This window comes from Scatophagus argus, chromosome 2 (genome assembly GCF_020382885.2).
Source record: "Scatophagus argus isolate fScaArg1 chromosome 2, fScaArg1.pri, whole genome shotgun sequence".
NCBI classification, from domain to species: Eukaryota; Metazoa; Chordata; class Actinopteri; family Scatophagidae; genus Scatophagus; species Scatophagus argus.
Window position 1 is genome coordinate 6,654,857 of NC_058494.1, and position 18,205 is coordinate 6,673,061.

At 41.2% G+C, this 18,205-nt stretch overlaps 1 protein-coding gene across 3 annotated transcripts; it reads right to left on the reverse strand.

Moving 5' to 3' along the window:
* Positions 1–4,086: 4,086 nt before the first annotated feature.
* Positions 4,087–16,535, reverse strand: chrnb3a (cholinergic receptor nicotinic beta 3 subunit a). Of its 3 annotated transcripts, none has more exons than XM_046403881.1 (8): positions 16,036–16,535; positions 11,025–11,176; positions 9,152–9,196; positions 7,363–7,472; positions 6,711–7,224; positions 5,738–5,753; positions 4,849–5,051; positions 4,087–4,630 (listed from the first exon to the last, which is right to left on the reverse strand). In XM_046403881.1, exons 1-8 carry the CDS (start codon positions 16,109–16,111, stop codon positions 4,499–4,501), a joined length of 1,248 nt encoding a protein of 415 aa, XP_046259837.1. In that variant the 5' UTR covers positions 16,112–16,535; the 3' UTR covers positions 4,087–4,498. The 3 variants fall into 3 exon arrangements, with proteins under 3 accessions (XP_046259837.1, XP_046259827.1, XP_046259846.1); XM_046403871.1 differs by having other exon boundaries at positions 4,849–5,065; positions 5,563–5,753; positions 16,036–16,529; XM_046403890.1 differs by lacking the exons at positions 9,152–9,196; positions 11,025–11,176; positions 16,036–16,535 and adding an exon at positions 7,997–8,163 and having other exon boundaries at positions 4,849–5,065; positions 5,563–5,753.
* Positions 16,536–18,205: the final 1,670 nt, after the last annotated feature.

Here is an 18,205-nt window from a genome sequence, read left to right on the forward strand (position 1 = left end):
TATATCCATGGATGAACAGAAACAAGTTTGCTGTATCATTTTACAGGGTGATGATATGTCTGATTGTTTTACCTTATTCTATTTTATTCTACTATTATATATTACTCTTTCTTACGTTCTATGTATGCACCAATCACTAAGACAAATTCCTAGTAATGTGAAACCGCTTCACTTACAATTTCAATAAAGACAATTCTGATTCTGATTCTGATTTAGTAGCTGAGTGCTCCTGTGTTTACCATCCAGTTGCTAACATTGTGTTTGTCAAAGTTTTTATATGAGAACAGCCACCTCCTTTAGCTGGAAATGTGGCTGATGAGAACTGTGACAGTTAACCAGAATAGTGAAGTTAGCTTGCCTGAATGGTAACTTTACATGAGCGAACTTTACTGTTTCTAAAAGTCAAAAGAATGAGCTGAAATATGATGAAGCTCTTTTAGTTGTATTGGTTACTGTACATATCATTTTAATCCAGTAATAAAGCTTTATTGTCTACCATCCTCTATCTATTGTGCTTGTGACCATCAAAGTGATCATCAAAACATTGCCTGTTTTAGTCTCTTTACACTGGCTCACAGTATGCTCCATGTTGTATGTAAGATTTTACTGATTACTTTAAGACTCTTGGCCTTTATCTCTGCTACCTCTGACCTTTAGTAACAGACAGGCACGTACTTGGAGGTCCCTGGGCAGAGGTCTTCTGTCTGTTCTCAAGGCCTGGCTGAAACAGAGTGGCTGGGACAGCATGTTTGCAGCGAGTGCCCTCGAGGCTCTGGAAAGATCTGTTTTACTTTGTTGCCTTCATGAAGTATTTTGTCTCTTGGATTTATTTTGAAATCTTCTCTGCCATTAGATATTATTGTATTATAACCAATGCAACATTTTAATATGGTCTTCACTTATATCGTAGTATGTGCATTGTAGCCTTGTTTTAAAATTTGTAACCATTAACATAGTCAGTGTACCTCTCACAGTAGCGCAAGAGCTCAGAAATAGCTCAGCTCCTTCTTCAGAAACTGCTACCTTTGCCTCTTTGGCACCTGTTCCTTCTGTTCCTTCCCTTGTCTTTATCTGTTTCGCTCGTCTAAGTCAGCAAAAGGGACACATTAACCAACAAACACTTTTCACTCAGACTGCCTACCGTCATGACAGAAGACCTTAAAGGTAAAGGTTATGTTAATGTTGGGTGTTTTCTTTGTAAGACAGGCTCATACCTCCAGATTGAAAAAGTTTAGGTGAGCAACAGAGCATGTTTTGCAGCACCTACAGTGACCTTTTCACAGCGATATAGTGCTACTGGCAGCCAGAGTCATGCGGTCAGAAACTGGCAGAGCTCACAAATATAAGCACACAGAGTTTGTGCATGTAATGCTATAAGGACTAACAGGTGTGATACAGTCATATTATTGCTTTGGTCCCTGGCTGTTCAATCAGTAAATGCGTTCAAATTCAGCTCTTTCCCAGTGTTGTTTGCAACCACAGAGCCAGGACCCTACGCTGTAGTTTCCTCATGATGTACAACCTGGAGTTGCTTCATTAAGAATGCATGTGAAACTGACATTGTGGAGAATGTGTGCTTCAGCCTTTCCATCCAGATGAGATTCAATTCAAGGCAATGATAACACATGTGAAGCAGAAAATTGAGTCTTTCTATATCCCAAGAAATTCCCCAGAGTTCTCCCGTGATCACCATTTCGATCTTGCCTTGTTTATTACTGCTTGGACCTGTACATTAGTGTCACAGATAACAAAGTGTACACTTCCAAAGTCAATTCTAAACAAAGGCAAAACTGTACACTCCGTGAATATTGCTCAACATGAGATTTTATTTTGTATTTCAAGCCTGTATCACTGTCAAAGATGGTCACGGCTTTAAATTTCTCTAGCTGACTCATAAATTCAGGTCAGGCTGGATTCAGACTGTAGGACTGAGGTTAGCAAACAATGTTCACTCAGATGGATCAAATTGCGCTGTGGCGTGAGGCAAATACTACAATTCTATGAATATAAAAATAGTCAATGTAGTCCCCTACAGAGTATAACTGGCTCATGCCCCCAAATGTACTGCACTGGATATCCACTACTTGGTTTTATCATAAGCCACAGAAGCAGCATGGCTCTGGGGATAGCGATGGCTTTGTGTCTGTCATTCTGCTTCTCTGTTCACCACTGTGGTCACAACTGAAATATCTCCACAACTACTGGATAGATTGCCAGGACATTTCTGTGGAAATTCATGGTCTCTAGAGGTTGAACTGTTAAAGCTGACTTTTCAACAAGCACCATCATCAACTCAGAATTGGTTTTATCACCAAAGGCCTGCAAAAATAATGGCATTCCCATCAACCTCAGCAGCACTTTTTATTAGCTGCTATCAAATGTTGTGAACACTCTAAACAGATAAACACTGTGAGCATTTTAGCACACAAATGTTAGCTTTTAGCTTCAATGATGCCTTGATAAAAACTTACAGAACTGTTGGTGTGTCACTCTATTACAGTGTTTTGTTTCTCATATTACAAAGTTGCAATGCAGAATATGGCAGAATAACTTCTTTCTCATACAGCTTAGTAGTATTAAGTTCCCAGCAACACTAAATTAAGTACATGAAATATGTTTTTACTGGAAAGAGGAATTCAGTTTGAAATATTTTGAGTGTGTCACATGTGGTCACAGATTTTTCTCCATCCAAAGACCTGAAAGCTTGTTTATTTATATGAAATCCTCAGGGGTTCACACCCTTCTCTGTCACTGTCTGGGTCACGCACATGATGTGCCCTTTTTGGGAATTTCATTCTGTCTCACTCTAATATACCTGCATATGCACTGACACACACACACACCCACCCACACACACATGCACGTACACACACAAACACACTTGTCTGCCTGAGTTAAATCTGCAGCTGTGAATAATAGAAGAGATGGGTGAGGTCAGACTGTTCAAGTGCAGAGGAGGGGCTTTTACTTAAGCATGCAGGCCATTTTTAATAAGTCAGTGAACAAACTCATGTCTTCCCAAAACTAGGCCAAAACACTTTGATATCATCAAGAACTGCCATGTGTAACAATATTTGCCGGGTGACAAAAGCATGAAGGCTAGGAGGTTATAGCAGCTAATAACCGGGAGGTTAGTTGTTCGGACAAACAAACTGTCTTATTTTGTAATTACTGCTGATGATGGGCCCTGTAGCAAAGCAGACAACTCAGGGAAGCTTGGGTAGAGCTGATTAGTATGGGGGTAAAAGTGCAGTATGATGCTCATGATCTACATTGAACAAACATTGGACATTATAGAGATAATATCATATCTAATCTCATGCTACAGGTTCTTCTATTGTGCCCACTCTCTGTTTGTCTGTTGTAACCTTTTTATCATGCAGCTATTCATCTGGATCGAATCTGTGAATGAAGATAAATCAGTAGTGTTATATCATGGCTGGAAATGTCATGCTGACAGTATTAATAAGCATGCTAACAAATCACTTGATGCTCTTGTTTACTCCTCTTTTTATTTTGATTTTTTGTTGCCTGTAAGTCATATTTCAAATAGTTTTTATTGTATCATTATTTTGGTGAAGCAGGGTTTGAAGCAAAAATAGCTGGTTGCAGATGTTTGCTGCCATTTAGTGGTGATATTGTGTCATTACAGCCAGAAACACAGCCAAATTGGTCCACTCATTATTGCCCACTCTAGTCCATACTCTAGTTAATTTCTCTTGCTTACAGCCTGGCCATTTCTAACCCCCTAGGAGAGCCACAGTGGAAAAAATGCCATGTTTGCCCACAATGACTCCTGTTTGCTCACTCTCTTTGCATCATGTATGTATTACTTACCTTTATTAACAAAGTAATTTGATCAGAACTATACACCATGTAAGCATACCCTTAGTAAGATTATGCAAGGTAATACTAGTGTCACCACAAGATACACTTCATCTCTTTTTCTGATTATTTTGTACAGTTAATCAAATTAACACAAAGTGTCATACTGGAAACCTACAGTCTTGTGCTTGGTGTAATTTCCCACTTCTGGTAGTAAGACTCAAGTCAGTCTTAAAAACACCGGAAAATTGATTTAGTACAACAGATCTCTTTTAATCATTACAGCACTTACAGTAGAGCATAGCTGGTTGAACAACATGGTGCACATGACACACAGAACAACAGATTTTTTATGAATTGATATTGTGCATGTTGTTGCATGTATAATTACAATGTTACAGTTATTCAAATCAAAACACGCTACTATGACCTGCTTATTGCTTTCGCTCCTTTGCACTCCTGTGCATGCACCTTGACAAGCTGCATCCAGAACATTACATTTTCCAGTAGTCATTACAGGCTGCAAACCATACTGTAGAGAGGTAAAAGTTTGTTTCTACAAGAGAAATATACATGTGAATATTTTATTGAACTTCATTAATAAACCATAGTCAAAGACAATCTACTAAACAAAAATGAGCTGTTGGAGAGTATGCATGAGTAAGTATTGCCATCAAGGTGTGCTGAGGTACATCTGCAGAGCAGGGGTGAAGATTAGGACAGTTCCCAGTATTGACACCGTGAGGAAGGCCCACAGGAAAATCCTGTCCAACACCTGAGCCACAAACTTCCAGTCTTGAACAACCTGGATGAGACAGAGAGGGATACATAAAGTAAGAGGGATACAGAAACACAATACCTACTTTGTGTCATTTCGATAAGCAGGTATAGAGCAAATGGGACATACACTGGGGTGCAATTTTATTAATCAACGGTATAAAAAATATTCAATAACAATGTAATACAAGTGTCTGAAAAGCCTTTCCATCCCAGGCCCTCCCTCATGTCTGCCCACTCTCACACCTCTCGTATGAAGTGCTCCTTTTTGATGTGACGGCTGATGTAGCGAACTGAATTTGTGGCTTTCTCCAGCATGGCCAGCCAGGCTTGGTTCTCATCCTCCTTCCCTGTGAGGGGGCCTCTCTGCTGGCCACCACTATGACCAGGAACACCCCTCCTCCCCACACCTCTGCGGGGCTTCAGCTCTGGGCTGCGCATCTCCATATCTGGAAAGTGGTATCTAAGGATAATAGACACTCACTGTTTTATCTTTTTTACACACATATCTTCAAATGTGTACTAACAGATATAAAAGGAATAGTTCTTGAGAAGGTTGATATATACTCTCATGGCTGTATGCTTAATGTGAGAGACAGTTAGTTTAGCTGAGCATAAAGACTGGAAAGAGAGGGTAAACTAGCCTGGCTCTGACCAGAGGTAACAAAACCCACCTACCATTGATTGACACATTATATAATGTTAGTTTAATCCACCATCAAAACCATCAGTTTGCCGTCTCACTAAGGTTATGTGTCAGACTATTTCTTGGTCAGGACCACTAACTTACTGAGGTCTCAGCTATTTGCCTGTTAAATGCTTAGCTAGTTAACAGACTAGCTGGTTCCCCAGTCTCCAGCCTTTATGCGAAGCTAAGCTAACTTACGCTGACTCTTGCAAAGTAAGCATTCTTCCCAAAATGTCAAATTATTCCTTTAACTATGATTGACCCTATATTACCTGTCAGTATGTCCCCTCATACACAGCAGTCTGGGTAGTCTCTGAAGGAAGAGGCTCTTTACCCAGGGGGCCATGGGGTGGTAAGTAGCAGAGGAACGGTGGTGGACATTAATGACAAAGACAGTGACAATGATGGAGAAAGTGACAAAGATCATGATGAAGAGCAGGTATTCACCTATCAGTGGTATCACCTGGAGACAGAGAAATGTGGTAATCAGCAATCAGTTAAACAGCTCATTGTCATGTTTGAAATAATGGGTACTTTCGTATGATGTAAGGATGAGCATATTAATTATGAATGATGAATAGATGTAGCTCAAAGCTAATCTATAGCAGTTTGTTAAAAATAATTATATTAACATATTCACTATTTACTGTTTATTTCAGTTTAAAGACTACAGCCATGCAAGCTGCTCAGCCACAGCGGGCTACATACCCACAGAGGCAGTGTTAACATGCTGATGTTTACCAGGTAATATCTCTCAGGTTCATGTCTGCATGCCACATTGACAGTTAGCACTAAACACAAAGTACAGCTGAGGCTGATGGGAATGTCATCAGTTTTGCAGGCATTTGTTCATTAACCAAAGTTAGATGAAAGTAAAGTATTACACTCAACTGTAAAGTGACAGAGGAAATGTCAGGAGATCACCAAAGCCATTAGGACTCTTCATCTAAGAACTCTGAATGTCTGTTCAAATTTTTGTGCCAGTAGTCTAGCAGATGATAAGCTACTTTAGAGAATGAGTCAAAAGTTTGACTGTCTGCTGGCACTAGATGAGAGGTCAGAGGCTCGCCAAAGTCATTAGAATCAGTAGCTGTCTTTTTATATAAATAGTTTTTATATAAATTTATATAAATAGTTGTCTTTTTTTTAGCTTTGCTTTTCTGCAGATTGGAGTTGGAGTTGGAGATTGGAGATTGGAGACCTAGCTGAAGTCAATAGTTGTTAATTGAGTTGACACAGAGTTTAAGCTACAGGTAATTGAGAGGGCTGCGGCTGTGATCCATGTTAATTGGATCATGCATCGGCAATTAAGATTCCAATTAGGATAACTGGAAAAAGCTGGATAAATTTTAAAAATACAGCCCTGAAAAAAAAAAAGAATGCAGGGTTTGATACCCTTAAATACCTTTAGGAAACCCACCTTTGATGATGAAGGGATGATTTCTTCTATGACCAGGAGGAACACAGTGAGTGACACCAGCACAGATGTGGAAAGAGAGAGTTTCTCTCCTTCGTCCGATGGCAAATAAAACACCAGCACAGTCAGAAAGGAGAGACCGAGGCATGGAATGATGAGGAACAGGGTGTAGAACAACGGCAATCTCTTGAGGATGAAAGAGTAGGTGACAAATGGGTACCAGTACACCCCATCCCTCCTGCTTCCCTTTACTCCAGTGGCATTGAGGATCTCCCACTCGCCATTATCAAAGAAGTCTTTACGGTCCACATAGTGATCCACCAGGACCAGGTCCACCATGTTTCCATCGTAAGTCCAGGAGCCGAACTTCATCGAGCAATTCTGTCGGTCGAAGGGGAAGAAGGTGACGTCCATGGTACAGGAAGACTTGTAGCTGGCAGGTGGAGTCCATGTTATGGTACCATCCCAGCGCACAATAGCTTTGGTCATCAGGGAACCTTCAAAGCGACCGTCCGCACTGGGAGAAGATGAGAAAGAAAGTATAAGGTGGGAAGAAAAAATTCATAGAGACCACTCAAGGTAAAATGTGAAATGTACATCAGTGTTATCAGGCCCAGCCTCAGAATGTGCTACTGATGAGTGCTGCATAACTCACTTTTCATACAAGACAATGTCTGGAAGCCATATAGTCTCTGAAGGCACTCTGATGGAGGTGATACCTCCATAGTCATCTGGGTTCCACTTCAGCTTGACGTCAACCCACTCCTTTAAATAAATGACAAGGCATGATAAGTCTCCCATTCTGGTATATTTAATTTAGACTAGATTTAGGAGAGCTCAATGAGTCTTTAAACACAGGACAGAACAAATGAGCTTGTGGTGGACTACTGCTGCATGTCTACTAGTGTGTAAGTTTACTGAAACAAAAAATAGAGTGGAGTTCCTTGTGTGTGTTTATATGCTTTGCCAATACAACAGACCGTGATAGATCGGACCAGTATTATTCACCCTATATATGCTCTCCATTGGTGACATTATTAGGTAAGACTCTTTACATTTTCACTGGAACGCAGACGACACACAATTATATTTATCAATGAAACCAGATAAAGCCAACTCCATGTTATCAGGCTGCCCCAATGAGTCCATAAAGACTCTCCAACTAATCCAGAATGCCGCAGCACGTGAACTGACAAAAATTCAAATGAGAGAGTATATTTCTCCTGTACTACAAAGCCCTAAATTGTCAAGTGCCATCTTATCTCAAAGAGCTCATAGTACCTTAGTACCTTATAATCCATCCAGAACTCTACATTCCCAGGATGCAGGGTTACTTTTGGTTCCTAGAGTCAGCAAAAGTAGAACGGGAACCGGAGCCTTTAGTTATCAAGATTCCTTCCTATGGAATCTTCTTCCAGCTTCTGTCCGGGAGGGGGACACCCTCTCTACGGTCAAGAGTAGATTTAAAACCTTCCTTTTAAATAAAGCTTATAGTTAGGGCCGGCCTAGGCTGGCCCCTAGTTATGCTGCTATAGGCTTAGACTGCTGGGGGATCTCCCACAACGCACAAGCTTCTCTCTCCTCCTCTAACTCTCCTTCCACACATATTCATGTCCCATCAATGCATGTCACTAACTTGACTTCTTCCCTGGAGTCTTTGTGCTTTCTCGTCTCTCAGGTTCTCATGGATCATGTCTGGACCTCCTGCTGTGGTCCTGCTTGACACCGACGACTGTTATTAAGACCTGTTATATTTCTGCATTATTATTACTACTATTACTATTCGTACTACATAACTACTACTACCTCTCCATCCTTTTCTCTCTCTCTCACTTGCCCCTACTGGGCAAGGCAGATGGCCGGGTTCTGCTTTGAGGTCTCTGCCTTCTAAAACGTAGTTTTTCTTCACCACTGCTTGCTCATGGGGGTTTTGTTGGGTCTCTCTAAAAATCAAATTAAAGAGTTTGGTCTAGACCTGCTCTAATTGAAAAGTGTCATGAGACAACTGTTATTGTGATTTGGCGCTATACAAATAAATTGAATTGAACTGAACACGAAGAAGCTACAAATTCTAAATCGTGGATGCTTCACGCACACATCTTCAACAGAAGTACAGAAGCTCTATACAGTTAGCCCAAATTCAAGGTGGACACCCAGGATTCAGGATTAGTGTCACCAATTCAGTATCTGATCAAATGTGAAACTGTTCCTAAGTTATAATGTTGCATAATGAATGGCGAACAGCATGATGTCACAGTGAAGTTGACCTTTGACCTTTTGGATAAAAACAATGTCATCACGTCATTGCACTGTAGCTAATGAATCTCTAATGAACTCAGTTTGATAGAGAACAGAAACGTTGCACACTCTGAACAGAATTCACAGCTGTGAAAATATCACAGTTTAAAGATCCAGCATTTGCAAATAGCAACATTCATTGTTACCTGCCAGAGCCAGACATTTGTAGTCATCAACTGGTTCTTTTCATCCTGCAGGAAGACAGGAAAGTTTTGTTCATTATTTACAAGTCTTTTGTGGGGCTTCCTTTGAACAACAAGAGAGGCTAATGAGGAGCTGAAGAGCAAATAAGCTGCTGGAGACAAAAAGTTGAGATGAAAGAAACTATTTAAACCAACTTAGAAAGGAAGATTTTAATTGCTTCTCCTGCTTGCTGCTGAGAAAGCACAGTGGAACATTTTGAGGGTTAAGTGCCTTGCTTCAGGGTACACTGATAGCTTTTAATGAACAGAAGCACAAGTTATTATATCTCTGGCAATACTAATACAGGTACTTCTGCCTTATTTATTCAATATGAAAAACAGCAGAGAAAAGCGAGGACAGGAATAAGAGGAGGAGGACAAAGGCAGTAACAAATCTGAGGAAGTCAGACAGGTTTTCAGTGTAAGCTGTCAAGTTTCTGTGCAGTAAAAGCGTGAGAGGAAAAGAAAGCTATGTCTATGAAACATGCTCACCCTCTGTGAACAAAAAATGATCTGAGGTGGAGTTTTTTAATCGCAATTGTTAGAATACCACAAGATGGCACTCTTCTAAACGTTATTTCTGCACGGCATAAGTACAAACATCAAATGCTGATGTAGTCAAAATGTGGCCCTCTGTGGGGTTGTGAAAACAGCTTTGTCTCTGCATGTGTATATGTGTGTGCGTGTGTGTGTGTCCTTGTATAAATAATAAATGTTGATCTGGTTCCTCTCATCCTGATGGCCTCATAACTTCCTCTGCTTCTATGAAAGACCACTTTGGACCTCTCTTTTAACCTTTCTTTCTCTCTTTTCTTTTTACTCTCTCTTCCTGTCTTTGCCCCTTGAGGTCCCTCAGCCCCTCACCCTTCTCCTTGTTTATCTTCACACTTCTGTCCTCAGAGTAGCTTCTGCACTATATTTCCTTTGTTCATCCCCCTTAATAGCCACCCATTTCTTATATCACTTACTAACCTGTTCTTCTCTGCCTTTGAGTTTATCTTCCTCTATGATGGTTACTTGTCATAATTCTTTTCTAAGCATTATAGACATGTAATTACCTTCTGTCCCATCCCGAACAGATGGTAGGCCACTTCTGAACAATATCTGCAACATTTCTCTCATGCATTTCTCTTTTTCTCTTTCTTCGTTCAGAATAATCACCCACCCTTAACATGCTTTAAATTCTCATGCTCTGCTGTGATGCTGAGCTTCACTACCTCCCATCCTTTCTCCTTTTCTTCCTTTGCTCTCTCACTCCAAAACATAGCCTTCCAATCCTCTGAAGACTATAACACGATTTTATTAACCATGTTACACAAGGCCATTTTAATTTCTGCAGAGAGCTTCCTTGAGAGCACATAAGTTAAGACTGTGTACTGGGTTTGTCTGGAAGCATTAGAGCCTCTATGTCTGGTTCCACTTTGCCCATGGGCGCTCGGGATGTGATCAACTGCAGAGGCATTTTAAAAGGCCCTGATCTATTTAATATTAATATAATACATAATGTATGGCATGAACAGTACCAGAGTTACCATTGAGGATACTGAGGTCATGTACTCAGTATTGTATTTTTTGCCAGTTGTGAATTTGTGCGCTTTAGCAAAGTTTCTGATTGACCTTTTCAAAGTCCAGCTTGATTTTTATTGATGTTCCATCTTCCGTTCTTCCTCTGCCAGTATAAATGAAAATGCAAAGTACACTCGCAAGCTGCATACGGTTTTTGGACTTAAAGGACAACCATAGAAACACAGCCCAGGAAACCCTTTCTTTATAAGTAAAACATTATATATACAGTATATGACTTGTGTGTTTGCGCATCTGGGTTTTGTTTCCTCACCACGTCAACCAGCTGTGAGATTTTGAGTCCAAAGCGTACAGTGATGGTGTCATTGGCATGCTGGACAGGCCGCACCCACTTCTGGTAACCCCTGAAAAGGTTCCTCAACAAGGAATCCTCCATCTCGGCCAGCGACACAAAGTCTTCCTGAGCTGGAAGGAGTCAGAGAACAAAATAGTGATGAAGACCGATTAGATTACACTAATATGCACTAATATGGATTCAAGTTTGATAATTACTTAATTGCTTAAGCTTTTATAGAGAAAAAAATAACAATAATAATAAATGCTTGTCTACCCAAAAAGTGTTTCAGTCACATTTTTCAGTCATCCAGTGGAACAGATATGCTTCTCTTTTAGTCATTCCAGCTGTCTACACATCTGCTGTGTGAAACATGGGCTTTACATGTGTACACCCAACTCAAAGTGCTGTTTTATTCCATTTCACATGGATAACTGCAATGATTGTGCGTTAGATTTGTTATGTGTGCTGTCAAACACACATAAACATAAACACACATACTATTACTGTAACTAACTAATACTGCGCCTGAATGCATCCTGTGTAGACACTGACAGATGACTGAAATTGCTGCTGCTTGTGAAACATGTAAGTGTTATGTGTTCTCTATGACTTTCCATGAGGCTCTGCTAACATGCTGCTCTCATTAATGTATGTGTGCTGTGTGGACACTGTGATGCTTACAGTGACAGTGCTAACATGTTGTTGTTCAGCAAGTACAGCTGATGAGAATGAAATAAGTTTTTCAGCTATTATGTCATCAGCTGTCAACTTGACAGGCTGGTGGTAGTAAATGATGATTACAGAGTCACCAGACTTGTTACAATTCATCCTGAGGAGAACATGAATGTCTGGCCAGTTTCATGGCTATTAATCCTAAAACTGACAAGACATTTCACTTAAAACTACAACTATCAACTTAAAGTTACTTGCAGTTATAATTATATGACTAGTTGGCTCATATGCATGGAATATTCATGACAGACAGATGTACACATTAAAGTCACCCTCTTGCAAGATTTACATGTTCAAGAACATACAAAGACACAGTCTTGCATGAACAAAGTGAGAGTGAGAGAGTCTCAAAAGCAAGTAAAAGGAAAAATTGAGTCAGGGACTAAGAGTCAGACACACACACACTGTCAACCCTGGACCGACAGCTGGTCATGGCCGAGCAAGTGCATCTAAGCTCCCAAGGCTGACAAAATGATCATGCTGACATGATCACCTAAGACAGGACTATTGCCAGGGGAGAGAAGCAGAGCTCAGAGCGCTTTGTGCAGCCAGGCACAAGACATAATAGTCAGTTAAAGAGTGACGCTTACGCTGAGCAGGAGACAGTGCAATGAAGGAACACCGTTCAAGTACAGACAGCTGGGAGATATAGGGTCTCCAAGACGGTTACAGAAAACACACTCCGATGTTTTTGCAGTTACAGAGCAAAAAAAAAAAAAAAAAAGCAAGATATGTAATTCACTTTGGTTCCGCTGAAAATAGAGAGTCAGTGAATAAAGGAACGTGTTGTATTCAGTAAGAACTAACGGTTAATCTAGTAGTCAGACCGCTCAGAGACTCTTCAGTGGCTTAAAATTTGCATACTTGATTATACTGACAGCCAGCCCGCTCACCAAGAGCTATACGTCCCGTCGAATTATCCCTGAGCAAAACATTTATCCTCTTCCCTGTTACTCATTGTAACTCAGTCTAAAAGATGCAGATGACAGCAGCATTTGCTGGACGCTCAAAGCATTATGTGGTATTTGTACTTGAGCTTCCCACAGTAACTTGGTGGCTCTATCAGCTCTGAGCTCCGAGCATTCGGCTGCATAAGAGGACGATATTTGGCACTTGCCCATGGTAGTGCTGCGACAGAGGCAGAGGCTGATAGACTGGAATGAGAAGTTTGAATCAACACACTCTCAAACAGGGAGAATAGAGCAGAGGAATGGAGAGAGCTGATAAGGGAAGGAGTGAGACAGAGTGACCCAGAGCAATTCCCTTCAGTGTCTGAGAGAGACAGAATGAGGGGGCAGGGTAGAGGTTGGTGCAGGAGGAGAAGTTAACTGGGGCGAGGGGAATGAGAACAGACAGCAAAACAGATAGCAAGGAGAGAGCAAATTCCCTTTCCAAGTTCTTAACACAAGGTTCTATACTGCGCAAACCAATCGCCCTAATCTGACATACAACATACATTAGTTGACATATTATATTCTGTAGTTTTCACTAGAAAAAAGTCAGAAATAATTTTAGGGTTTACTGAAATTCAACTGGTAGTTAATGGTAGTGATTTTATTTCATTTTTATAATTTTAATCATAAAACCGGCTTATTTAATATTTTAATTCCCACTACATCTGTTACAACTGTTCAGAAATACAGAGCTGCTCTTTCAGCAAAATTACTCAAACAGGAGTCAACTGTGAATTTGTTGAAATTATTTTCTGTTGCGGATAAATACACATTTAGTACACCAGTAAATATTTACGTCAGCACAGCCGTACATTTTGAATTTTGACACAAACCAAATACAGTACAGTGGTCTCACCCATACTAATGAAGGAACATGTCACCTAGTGCAGCCATGTGGATCACTGCAGTAAGTAGAATGTCCTCATAAGTAACTATGTGATAAAACAAACATGGATGTGTGCTTTTCTATGCCTGTGTGCACATGAGGAAAAAACTCTTTAGTGTCTGTGTGCATGGACACAAATGTACACTTGTCATGGTACCCTTTGCTGTCTTCTGTCCTCTCATGTTTCCCATTTGAAATGTTGGAATCTGAAGATACGGTAGTCAGGATGTTCAGCCTCAGACAGATTACCTCCCATTGCATCAGAGGCCCTGTGAAGCATTCCGTTTGTAAAGGCTTAAAACGGGGCGTCATTACACTCAGTGAGCTGAATCCTATCTGCCATCTCTACAGGAAGCTGCTCTGTCTCAAGATACTCATCAACAACAATACAGGAGCCAAACTAGTCAAACACCGCAGGGATGGATTCTAATACAAGAGTCGCTCCCTCCCTTACACAGAGGCTGATTGACGGTGTGTGTGTATGTGCGTGTGTGTGTGTGTGTGTGGTTGACTGAGAAGAGGTGAAGGGGAGAGTATCGATTGGTGCATTCTGATGGTGAGGGGGGATGGGGTTGATTTTCTGTTGGGAAATTACATAGCATTACAATGTGCATTCACTTTGTGTGTGTGTGTGTGTGTGCATAAGAAAGAAACTACAGTCTGCTGATGATACAGCCGCATGGGTGACCCAGTGTTCAAACAAACACCCTACCTCCTCCTCAATCTGAAACACCTCACAGGCGACACAGTGGTATGATCACCTTGACACTGTCACCATCTGTTCACTGTGGATCGACTGTTGGACGTACCACTGAGAAGGGTAAAAGGAGGGGAGGGAAACAGAGGGGAACCCATTTTTTCTTTGACACACTAATGCAAATTAAAGACAGTTTAACTCTGTTTTGGCCTCTCCTTCATGCAGCTTTCATTGATTTCTCATCAGATGCTTCCATGCCAGTGGAAAAAAAGGGACATTTTTGAAGGCAAGAATTATGAAAGAAGGAAGCGGTCTTTATCATCTGAGTTGTTGCTCTGCTCTTTTCTTACACACAATGCAATATGACAGGTGCCTTTGAGGTAGCCAAGACTTTTCGCAACAGTTAACCCGATCAGCCATAAAGCCCTCGAGGCATGTCCAATACTGTATGTGAGCATGCAGGCCAACATGGTTCACACATAGTCACAGGATGTCAAAGACACTGACCATCACATGACCAGAGGTGACCACACGTGTGCAGTGTTACTGTACACAACCTGCACACGTACATTAGAGCCTTGTGTTTCATTGGAACTATTTTCTACCAAAGGAATAGTTCCTATGAATTATCCAGACTAACTGGCTATAACGTGAAACATGCTGAAATTTGGGAGTGGATTTGAGTGGAATATGTCAATACTTGTACAGAAAAACCTATCTGCATGGTGCTAAGAGGAAGTGGGAAAATAGGGTGAATCAACCCTTTAAAATCCAAGCATGACACGGCACGTCAACCTGTTTCTAATGGGTGACATTAATTCAACCTCCTTCACACGAGGCTCAGTGTCAGTTTAAAATGTGATTCTTCATGAGCCCCTGGATGGCCACTGGGACAGCTAATTGGACACTGAAGGTGGATTAATCTTTTTAATCAATATCAGCACATTTACACACACACACACACACACACAATAAAAGACACACAAGAAAGATTTACAGCATATGCGGCCAAGAGCCACTGCATCTCAAGATTAGAGTGGTGTAAATGCTTTACAGTAAGCTGAATCGACATACACTGACACATGCACTTTCTCACACACACACACACACACACACACACACAAAGTGTAGACTAAGTGATGGCTTTTCTGCATCAAAACCACAGTGACACAATATTTCATTTTTCACTTTTCATATGAAAGCCTATAAGACATAAGTGAGTCACAGCGTTATTGTGTCAGGGAATTCTCTTCTTTTTAATTTTCAGTGTTTTATTGTCCTGTTTATTGTTCTCCTGCAGCGTTCGTCCTCAGTCATAGTCTACGTCCCCATGGGGGCGCTGTGCTCTCATTCTTTAATAAATCATGAACGTGCTCCTGTTACCTGACCCCATCATTTTGTCCTGTTGCCTCCTACACGATTATAAGTACAAACACATGTGAATTATGCAGTATGACCGCGTCTTTATGAAGCTCTCTCCCTTTACCGAAACAGAACTGGGCAGGACGGGGCGCAGCGGCCAATTAGTCTGATATTACATTAATGAGACTGTGACGTGGTCGGATGCTGTGTTTTCATAGCGCAACACGATTACAAAGGGTTCAAATGTTTCTGCTGCCTGATTCAATCTAATCCTTGTTGTTTTAGGCACATAAGACGCTACATGGCAGGCACACCGCTTCAACAGTTTAGACACGAGTTGTGTTTCCCGATTCTTACCTTGCATGGTAGCCTTCCCGACAGCTAGTGAGAACCACAACACCGAAACCGCAAACTTCATGCTGCCTCTTGTCATCAACAGCACAGGCTGGATCTATCTACACAGCAGATCAAACCACCTCACTGCTCACACAGTCCTGCAGGATGCATCACTCTCAACAGCCAAGTGGGACCTCCGGAGGACTGTCGCCGCTGTGATGTCCACTTTCAATGATGAAGGACAGCCGCTTGTCGGTGGCTCTGCACAACACGGACCGCCTTCACGATGTGGAGCAGCTTGTGTGATTTTTCTGCCACTTCCGTCTGTTCCGTTCTGTTTAACTGCAGCCTTTTTTGAGCGCGCGCGCACCGCACGTGTTTCTGCCTGTGTGTGTGTCTGTGTGCGTTTGTGTGCGTGAGTTTCCTGGCGCGGAGATGGACACTACCAGAACTGAGCCGGGCTGAGGGCGGGACGGTCCGGAGGAGGGCTGACCGGTCAGAGGATGGGGGGGGGGGCCGCGGTGGTCATACTAAATAAAATGTATGGATTTTAACCTGTTTACATAAAGTTGGTGAAATTCAAGTTATAATGTTATACGTAAGACCTCATTGTACAGTATAGTTTTGGTAATTCTGGCCAAGTGCAGGGGATGTCAATGAACCAAAATTGAGAGGACTTGCCACACTGACTTACCTCTGTGTGAAGAGGAAGTTGATGGATGTCATTAGAAGTGGTGAAATAAGCTCTGCAGCCTCTGTGGTCACATAAAACAGTGATGATATCATGCACTGAGTACATTTCTACATCACTGAAATATTTTCTGCAGGTGAAACAATGAGCCAGCTATTTCACAGATTCATAAAGTGAGCTTCATGAAGCATATGTGAAATGCTTGCAAAATGTTTCAATAAATAGAAGCAGAAATGTTTGGTTGGTCCAGAGCTGAGTATAGTGTGCAGGAAGTCCTCTGCTTAATTTTTAGTTGAGATTGACAACTCTGACTTAAAGGATACATTCACATTTTTTCAAGTGCATCTTAGCACCATACTCACATGTTCATGTGTACATTTGGAAAAAAAAAAGGTTCATAAAGAGATCCCTCCTTAAAGAGATAAGTCCTTACAAATGCATTCTAAATTTCAGCTTAAGGTAAAGAGAAGGGAGAGGGACATAGGGAGAGTATAGCTTCACAGAGAGAAGAAACCTACTTTATTTGTCTAAAACCTCATCATGTATGACCTTTGGCTAAACTTTGGGGAAAAAAAGGAATGTGGATTTTGTCTACATTACTCATATTGAAATTTCTTTGGATCTTTCTGCAGCTGGTGTAGAAAGGAGGGGGCATTACATAGCACAAAAACAATTTCATTGCATAAAGAAGCATATGAGCATTGCTTTAAGACAGACTTGAAAAATGTGAACCTATCCTTTAAGCCAGAGACGTTAAGTGATGCTGTAAACTCTTCATATTTTATACCTTAACATGTTCGACATCAATCATGAATGTGACTTCATCAAGGCTCCAACTCAAGTTGCTGCACAAAAGTTCAAGGAGTGAAAGATTGTGCTGAACCACAAGGCTTACCATTTCACTTTATGAGAAACACTCACAGATGTCATGAAGCACTTTAGTTTATGATGAATGGCTTTAAGATCATCTTTCAGGAAGCAGTGACCTGTAAGTTTCCTCTCAGAAGCCCATCACACTGTTTTATATGCAGCGAGTCTGCACATCATCGTAAATCATCGGGGAGTGCAATCTGATGCTTCATTCATTTCAGCTACACACAGACACGCTGTTATACATGCCATGTCATGCAATGCCATACCCACACATGCCAGACCATGGGTTATGCTCTAAGCCCAAAGAATGTTTCAAGCAAAACTGAATCCATGCTAATGATATAAGGACGCTGTGCACTGGAGGGAAAAACAGATTCCAGATGACTGGAACAATACACCCAGCCACATCACATCCTGAAACCAAATCTGATTAGAGTACATAATGTGTGTGGGCATCATGGACTCTGATTAGAGCCTGGTTCCAGTACAAGTAGACACTGCAGGTGGCTGTGATATTTTATGGGTGTTGTTATTCCTACCTATCACCTTTCACTGATAAAAGGTAAAGCAGTGAGGATGAGCACTTACTCTATCTAATTACCTGCTAGCCAAGCTGATGAGCAGATT

Coding starts and splice junctions, on each gene's coding strand:
- chrnb3a (XM_046403871.1), bottom strand. CDS start 16,111: ATGACAAGAGGCAGCATGAAGTTTGCGGTTTCGGTGTTGTGGTTCTCA. Junction 7,225..7,362: donor GACATTGTCTTGTATGAAAA/GTGAGTTATGCA, acceptor ATCTTCTCCCAG/TGCGGACGGTCGCTTTGAAG. Junction 4,631..4,848: donor AGGAGCACTTCATACGAGAG/GTGTGAGAGTGG, acceptor TGTCTCATCCAG/GTTGTTCAAGACTGGAAGTT.